This window comes from Centroberyx affinis, unplaced genomic scaffold (genome assembly GCF_046629955.1).
Source record: "Centroberyx affinis isolate AG114_WGS23_722 - 3 ecotype Tasmania unplaced genomic scaffold, CSIRO-AGI_Caff_v1 ptg000960l_1, whole genome shotgun sequence".
NCBI classification, from domain to species: domain Eukaryota; kingdom Metazoa; phylum Chordata; class Actinopteri; order Beryciformes; family Berycidae; genus Centroberyx; species Centroberyx affinis.
In genome coordinates this window covers 94,817-104,415 of record NW_027279532.1, presented here as the reverse complement: position 1 = coordinate 104,415, position 9,599 = coordinate 94,817, and the positions used below count along the sequence as shown (strand labels likewise).

General features: G+C 39.0%; 1 protein-coding gene across 1 annotated transcript; it reads left to right on the top strand.

Moving 5' to 3' along the window:
- The first annotated feature begins 2,413 nt into the window (after window positions 1-2,413).
- On the top strand, window positions 2,414-9,599 carry plekhb1 (pleckstrin homology domain containing B1). The gene is made up of 6 exons (XM_071522157.1): window positions 2,414-2,450; window positions 5,625-5,777; window positions 8,100-8,202; window positions 8,286-8,325; window positions 8,429-8,519; window positions 9,225-9,599. Exons 1-6 carry the CDS (start codon window positions 2,414-2,416, stop codon window positions 9,356-9,358), a joined length of 558 nt encoding a protein of 185 aa, XP_071378258.1. The 3' UTR covers window positions 9,359-9,599.

Sequence of the window (9,599 nt, the reverse complement as noted above, 5' to 3'; positions counted from 1 at the left end):
CCAGGTTATGAGAGAGCTCAGGCTCAGAGGCAGACTGAGCTCACCTGGGTCTGGCTGACCTCAGACAGCAGGTGTGTGCTTGTTGCTCCTCCCAGAGCTCAACAGGGCTGATCACAGACATGGAAGACTTTCAACAAGTACTACTACTACTACTGTTAACACCGCTGTACTCTCAGATCTGCAGACCAGCTGTTGCTCTCGGTCCCCAGGGCATTAGGCTTAAGACAGAGGGCGGTAGGGCTTTTGCCATAAGGGCTCTACAACTGTGGAATAAACTTCCATTGAGAATCAGACAAGCCACCTCACTGTCCTCTTTTCAAACTCTTTAAAAACTCATTTTTATAAAATGGCTTTTAATTAGAGTTTTTCTTTATTTCTTTATGCTTTTATTCATTTATTTATTCTTAAGATTTTTATTCATTGTCTTTTATCTATGTTTTTATTTCTTGATTGCATTGTAATTATTCTAATTTGTATTTGCACTGTGTATTTTCTGTTTTTATGTCTGTGAAGCACTTTGTAAACTTGTTTTTGAAAAGTGCTATACAAATAAAGTTTATTATTATTATTATTACTAACTTACTGCTACTACTACTAGGCTACTACTAGTACTACTGCTACTACTATTACTACTACTACTAGCCTACTACTATTACTAACTTACTGCTACTACTACTACTAGTACTACTGCTTCTACTATTACTACTACTAGCCTACAACTATTACTAACTTACTGCTACTACTATTAATAACCTACTGCTACTACTGTTACTACTACTACTAGCCTACTACTATTACTAACTTACTGCTACTACTACTGCTACTACTACTACTACTAGTATTACTGCTACTACTACTACTACTAGTACTACTGCTACTACTATTACTAACCTACTGCTACTACTACTAGTAGTAGTACTACTGCTACTGCTACTACTACTACTAATACTACTAGTATTACTGCTACTAGCACTGCTACTGCTTCTACTACTAATAATAATAATACTATTACTAACCTTCTGCTACTACTACTACTACTACTACTACTACTACTAGTACTACTGCTACTATTACTACTTTACTGCTGCTACTACTACTGTACAGACAACCATCTGAAACATTGCTGCTGATGGGCCAACATTTGCTTTGTATGCTATGTGATGCTATGTTAGATGATCCAACATTCTGTGGCCTCATGGCTATGGCACTTTAAATGTGACTGCTGCCCCCCTGTGGCTGGTGCTGACACTACACTACTCATTCCAGGCTCAGAAGAGCATCACATAGTGGCTGAACAATGAAGGAACTGTGGGTGTCCTCAGGTGAAATACACAAGGCCCGAGGCATATCAACATGAATAGAAACAGGACTAGAAGATGAGTACTTCTTAAGACTAAGCACAAGAGCAAGAAAATGTAATTATATTAGTTGACAACTGAGGAATTAAATGCATCCTCCTCAGGTAGGCAGCCATTGCAAATTGCAGAAATAAACAAAACTGCCCCTTGCTCTCTTGCTCATTAGCATATGCCTGAGGAAATGGAAGTCAAATGTGCGGCAAGAAATGAATGAATGAATGGATAGATGAATGAATGAATGAACAAATAAATTCACACATTTCTATAAATATCCCGACATTCATGTTACCATTTATTAATTCATTCATGTTCTCATTTATATATTCCTTTATTTGTTATTGCATTTATTTATTTATTAATTGATTCATTCATTCATTCATCACCGATGTATTTAGCCTATTGCTTTATTTGCAGAAATAAACAAAAGTGCTTAAGGAAGCCAGCAAGGCTGACTAGAACACAGGAAAAAAACAGAGATTTTGAGTAAGCTTTAAAAGCAATGATCTCATAACAATATTACAAGCAGCCCTGGAGATATATATATACATATTCTGGGAAGATTCACATAACTGACCTGGGGAGGCTCTTACATTTAGGCTAATCCCCATGTTGTTATTTCCGCACCAGGGATTAACGTGTGAAAGCACATGAAAAAGATTGTGCTCCTACAACGCCATAGTTTATCTGATATTAATGGGCATACAATAAGAGTATTCCACAAATGTATCTAATGACAGCAGAGGGTGTGAGAGCCGGGAGGGGAAATCATTCTAAAAGGAAGGAGAGAGGAAGAAGAGTCGGGAGAGAAAGGCGAGGCCTGTCAGGTATCTAATCCCGAATTATCTGGTGAGTCAGTCTCAGGCTGTGGCCAGATCCAGATTAAACGACCATTAGTTCACTGTCTGCGGGCACTGAGTCAATACAAACAGAGGACACTACAAGTTTCCAAAGGAGTCGGCTGGATCATTTGGGTTTTTAAACCCCTAAAAAACACTCATTTCTCTCTTTTCTTCTGTGCTGGATTATTATTACAACACGGACCGCACCTCGGAAACATGGCACTGCTGAAGTCAGGCTGGCTGTGGAGACAGAGTGAGTATCGTTTATTTATTGGTGAGAATGATATTATAGCAAGCCATGTTATCATAACATGTATTGAAGATCTGATATATGTGAAGTAATAAACAAAAGCCTGAACACTACATTTACACTTTAGAAATGATAATACAGTATAATGGGTAGGGCTTCAGTGCCTTGCTCAAAGACACTCTAAAGCAATGATTCTCAACCTTTTTCATATCCAGGACCCCTAATTTAGTCCACATTAGGGCCACAGACCCCCATATGATCTGAATTTGTCTCTTGGACACAAATCTGATAATATTTTTATTGTCAGATATGATTTTGTCCAGAATCCCATGACTATCTGTACTGTAGGTAGAGAGATAACAGAGAAACTATGATCAAAACAGTCATTCTTCTACATTCTCTAATGGTGTTAACTTATTGTAAATGAAATAATGCTGAAGTTTAACAATTTATCAATTTGCTGGGGATCCCCTGGAACCCACTAAAGGACCCCCGGTGGTCCCCGGACCCCACGTTGAGAACCACTGCTCTAAAGACTGTGGACATAGACATGGACATAAACAAAGTGGCTGTTGCAGGGATCAAACATGACGTGACCTTTCAGTTCCAGGATGATCTCTCTCACCACAAGGCCGCCCTACTGCTGTCTGCAGTATTATTGAGGGGGACAGAGATATTTGACATGTCCACTAGTCTATTAGTTGTGCACAATATACAAAATAACAATGGAAATGAATGGCTTTCCAATATGCTGCACATCTGTTTTCGGTAAATAAAGAGGATCCAGTCTGCAAAAGTGTTATCAGGACTGAATGAAAACCGATTATCCGATATTGAAGAATTTTCCGGAAGGTGGAAACTATGACTGTTATGAAACTCTAGCCTTTGTGCCATTTACCCATAATCCCATTAACTGTCTCTGGTCGTGTCTCTAAGTGGCTTACCAAGGCCAGTCAATGGGGATACATTTTCTGGAAATACAGTACAAGCCACAAACACACAAACAAAACCCCAAACAATATTCAAGCTATACAAACCAAGGTTCATATAGAATTCATAATAATGTTATGTGATTTTATTATTATTTGAATTTTGAAGAAATAACGAGACACAAGGCTTTAATAAGGAAGTATAATCAACACACTATGATCTTATTATTGTTTCACAGTGTGAATTAACTGCTTTGATCCTTACTCTATTAACTTTATATTATTAAGGGCAAAACTGATACTTTTGGATTGAAACTGCTGCCAGTATTCTTTAAGTTTGACCATTTTCATGCCAAAAAATAAAAAGTGTTCAGTGTTTACTCCAAAACTGCATTGAAAGCCATACAGATGATTTTTTTTTAATTTTTTTTTTTTATTCTGTTTATTCATTTTCCATATTCACAGTATAACAAAACATAACATAACATAACATAACATAACATAACATAACATAACATAACATAACATAACATAACATAACATAACATAACATAACATAACATAAAAACAGTGCCATAATAAGATATATTACATCTTACATTTATCACATACTGTACATACACACCACTTCTCCCTCCCACACAGAGACAGGTCCTCCAGCATCACTCCCACCCCACAAAGTATATATACAGAGAGAGGAGAAAAAAAAAAGAAAAGTAAAATAGTTCGTAAACTAATTAGATTCCATGTAAGACATCCATGGATCCCAAGTCTTATGGAACAGCTGTGGGCTACCTCTCATGGCATAGGTTATTTTCTTCAAAGGAGCACATGAATTTTCCTCATTAGTAATACAAGGGGGATCCTCATGTATCCATTTAGATGTGATTCATCTTTTGGCATCACATAGCATATCTTTTGGCTGATAGCTAGGCTAACAAAACCCTTTATCCTTTGGGAGGGAAGATTCAGATCGGTCAAGTCCCCCAGCACTACAATCACAGGAGGTAAAGATATTTCCCTTAATTAAACTTCTTCAAGAATATTCTCAATCTCCAGCCACCACCGTCTAAGCTTAGAACAAGACCACACCATATGTACTACCATATGCACCAGATGTGGAGAATATGCCCTTCAATTTGGGTCCATATGGGACAGTGGTCCTTATTAACACAGGGGCCTAATCTGGGCAACCCAGAAATATCGTTCCGGGTCTGGTAGACCTAGCCCACCCCCTTCAAAAGGCAGTGCCAAGGTGCTTCTCTTTATTCTCGGGACCTTATTATTCCATAGAAATTTACCAACCTACTAGAAGGTAGGTTAGTAGTCCCTTAAGGTAGAGTGAGGCAGGTTTCACTGCAGGGTTTACAGACTGTTGAGTAAAATCCTCCCACCAACACACTGGAATGATTTCTCTGGTCAGACATCTGAAATAAAATAACTGTAATAATATTGATTTTGCGTAGGATATTCTCAAGCTTTCCTAACTGCATCCTTTTTTCCCATGGAAAATCACTAAGGACAGAACCATGGTATATAGACTGTATATACTACCAGCAAACACAGCATTAAATTATTGTTTTGTTAAAGTGATAATCCACAAGATCTTTGTTTTTCTTGATTTCACTTGACGCATTTTGTGATAAGCAGTTATGGCTTTGGTGTTTTGCAACATACTGTAATAATAAAGACACTTCATTTATTCATTCTGTTGTTGCTTCTGTAAAAATAAAACGCATAATTTCTCATGAGAAAGAGGAAACCCCCACATCGGTGTTTAGAACAGCAAATGTAAAAGCTTTCATGAACCGGCTATAGGTTGAGTCACTATTGTATGGTATCATTCGGAGATAGAGAGTAGCAAAACTGACATTTATTTAGGTGAAAAAGCAGATCACTTTAATCATTTTGAAGTGAATTTCCGTGCAAAATATCCACATCTTTGTAAAATAGTCTTGCCCTATGCAATCCAAATTTTCCAAGAATGTCATTTTTATGCATATGGCCCAACAAAGCTTAAGTATGTGACTGTGTAGTGCAACTGAGAAAAATAAAATGCACAGTGGAATTACAACAACACTGATCTCCTCCTCCTATATTTACACCAGTATTTAGCGCAAGTCTTCACTAAAACTGTTGTTCTCGATAGCGTTTGCCTATATTTTTGGGTGAACTATTCCTTTAATGCTGAACAGTCATGTTCCATTGTGATTTCCCTTCTAATATCCTTCCCTTCTTCTCCCTCTAGCTTCAATCTTCAGACGCTGGAAGCTGAACTGGTGTGATGTGTGGATAGATGGGAGTCTCGTCTTCTACAAGACCGACAGCAGGCGAGACTTTGAGCATCGTGTCGGCCTCAAGACGACGTGTGTAGATGTCAGATCTGGCCTGGAGTGTGGAGGTACAGGGCCGTGTAACCATTTAACATTGTGTGTGTATGTGTGTGTGTTCTTGTACTTTTATCCTTGTGAGAACCAGTGAGTTTTAGACCCTCAGAGTGAGGTCTTGTTGGCTGGTCCTCACTTCGACAAGGGCTAGTTTAGAATTAGGATTTGGGTTTAGGATTAAAGGAATTAAGCAAGTCTTTGGTACACTGTCCTGTTGGTTAACTTATCCATTAAGTGATGACAACACCAAAATCATCCATGTGTCCCTGTAGATCATTGACTCCGACTCCATGCTAACACTTTAACATACATTATGTTGAGTGATAGTAGGCTTGCGTGATAGTAGGCTCCATGCTAACACTTTAGCATACACTATGTTGAGTGATAGGCTCCATGCTAACACTTTAGCATACACTATGTTGAGTGATAGGCTCTATGCTAACACTTTAACATACACTATGTTGAGTGATAGTAGGCTCCATCATGCTAACACTTTAACATACATACATTATGTTGAGTGATAGTAGGCTCCATGCTAACACTTTAACATACACTATGTTAAGTGATAGCAGGCTCCATGCTAACACGCTATGTTGAGTGATAGTAGGCTTCATGCTAACACTTTAACATACACTATGTTGAGTGATAGCAGGCTCCATGCTAACACTTTAGCATACGCTATGTTGAGTGATAGTAGGCTCCATGCTAACACTTTAACATACACTATGTTGAGTGATAGTAGGCTCCATGCTAACACTTTAACATACACTATGTTGAGTGATAGTAGGCTCCATGCTAACACTTTAACATACACTATTTTGAGTGATAGTATAGGCTCCATGCACTTTAGTATACATTATGTTGAGTGATGGCCTGAAGCTACATTAAGTGTTTTTTTCTGGCCACGGGTGACAGCAAACGCAACACATTTTGTAAACACACACAGCAAAGCTACCGGGTAACAGAAGCCCTTAAGGACAAACCGTGCATAAAGGCTAATGGCTAAAATAAACGTACCTACAGAGAAATATTGCCAGTTACCAGTCTCGCTTTGCCACATTTTTCTCCCGCTGAAGGTCACATGTCCCACAATGACAAGTGAAGAGAGCAAGTTTACTAGTTGAAAACGTTTACTCGCTCACTCGGGCTGACTTTGACAACAAGCTAGGAAAGATTACTTACCATTTAGCTTTCAGAGGTGTTCAACCATGTGCCACGGAAGACGGAGTGTATGCAGGTTTTCATTCCGACCAAAGACTACACCAGGTGATTTCACTGATTGGCACACCTTCAACCAGATAGGAGCAACTAATCAATGAAATCACCTGGTGCAGTCTGTGATTGGAATGAAAACCTGTATAAACCTGGCCCCTGTGGGACATGGTTGAATACCCCTGCGAGCTTCTACAAGTTCTCATTTTCTCACTTCTGAGATAATGCTGGTGGCTTAGTATCACTCAACATACATGCTAAAGTGTTAGCATGAGGCACCAGAGCCAACAATCCATCTGTCAAGTTAGGTTTATTCATATAGCACTTTATCACAAACATATCTCAAAGGGCTTAACATACCATCATATACATGTCATACACATACCATACCATACCACATCATATATACAGTACATCATACACATACAGCATCATATACCATATTACACACAAACACACTCACGCCTATGGGCAATTACATAATCTGGCCATACATGGGGTGAGAAGAGTCTTCAATTCACCTGACCTGACCTCATTCGGAAGGCTTATTTCTTTCTTGATACCTAGCTAACAAACTTCCAAATAAGGTCCCATGTTTGACTCTAGGTAGCAGAGAAATAGTTGCAGACAGCCTTCCTAGGCAACGTCATGTGACTGCAGGTAACGTTACACTCCACCACCAGCCAGTATGATCAACTTGCTTTTTCATAACAGATTAAGAACTGCTAAAAAAATATGCTGCTTAGCTTTGTGTACTGCTATGAAAAATAACGTATACTTCTAACAGTAATTTCAGTGGCATTCCAGAAACAACTGACTGAAGAACCACTGTATGCTTCCTTCAAAATTTGAGACAAAGCTATGGATGATATTGGTGTCTATGTTCTCACTTAATGGCTAAATTGACCAATGGGACAACATCCCAAAAACCTTGTTTATTCCTTTAATGTTACGGTTAGTTTAGGGTTAGGACTTGGGTTTAGGCATAGGGTGAGTATTAGAATTAACTGTAGGTTAGTGTTAGGGGGTTGGGGAATGAATGCAGTCAATGGAAGTTCCTCACAGGTATAGCAAGACAAATGTGTGTGTGTGCATGAACACCTTAACCTGTGCGTGCTCTACAGGTGTGATTCCACCAGAGAGTAATCCCAGGGAGAATCTAATAGTGGTCCAGCTCAGAGACGGCTCAACGGTCAACTTGTGTGCCAACAGTGAGGATGAAGCCATGTAAGCACGCTCCTCTTTCTCATCAACTCAATCCCCCTCATTGCTTTCCTTTAATTCTTCATTCATGCTTATGTCTTTTTCAGAGCGTGGAAGCTGACTCTGCTAGAGACCAAAAGAAACCCAGTGAGTGTCCTCCATGTTCTCTGTATTTCATCATCAACAATTCCAATAGCTTGACCATGATCAGTTGATTATCATCGGCATATAACAATTCCACTCCTCCTAGGTGTTTGCATACGACCCATATGACGACTCCTACCAGGCTGTCCCAATCAACAGCTACCAGACAGTCTACATCACACCTGGAGTAGGACCAGGTAATGGCACTGCAAGAAACAAAATAGAGTTGGATTCATATCTGGGGCCATTATTCACCTTTTATCAAAAATTTGATATCAGCCAGTCAGTGTGATATGATGCAGTTTGATTGATTATATATTTACTGTAGAATTGATCAATACTAGACTGGTTCTCTATGGAAAGCCCTTAACCTGAATTGATTCTAATGAGATATTTTGATTGGATTCCACTCAAGTATGCATCAGTATGTTTTTATTATTAGCAGTAGTAATAGTGATAGTGGTACTAATACTAGTAAGTTGTAGTAGCAGTAGTTGTTGCAGTATCCGTTTACTGTTAGTATTTTTATCAATGGAGTTTTAGTGTCCCATTATGGTTTAAATGCTGTTTCAGGGGCTTTTCCACACTTACAAGAATACAATTCTGGGGCAAAAACCTAAAAAAAAAATCTGCATGAAAACAGGAAAATGGACAAATTCAAGGATATTGAATATCTGTACAAAATAGCAGCCATCAGCAACTTCACTACAAAAATATCTATACATATATATATATATATACATATAGGCATCAGCCTTCAAAACAACATATTGATCAAATCTTAGAACAAATAACCTGATTGGGCAATTAACGTTCACCACACCTTGTAATAGTGCCTTTGCCAGCCATGGATCAGACAATGACTTAATCACTAATCGGGCCTTCCCTCCCTTTCATCTAAGGCACCCATCATGTGGTTGTTCAGAGGGACCCATTTGACGGAGTGGCAGAGCAGCTAGCACTGGGAATGCTGGCTGGTTTGGCAGCGGGGGCAGCCATGCGCTCCTTCCTATGGATGCCCTTCTTCTTCTGCTGAGGTGGATCTCCATGACCGACACAACACTGCACAGCCTCTCTGCCGCCATGCACAGGGAGACAGAGCCTGATCCTACAAGCATGTGTAGAACTGCTTTTTTATTTATTTTTATTTAGGTCTACTTCCCCAAGAACTTTATCTTTTGTACTTTTCAAATGATGCCTGCTGTACCAAACAGTTGCTGTGGCCGGTTGCTGTAATTGTTATATTTTTCATATTATGTGCATTATGGAGAATTGAA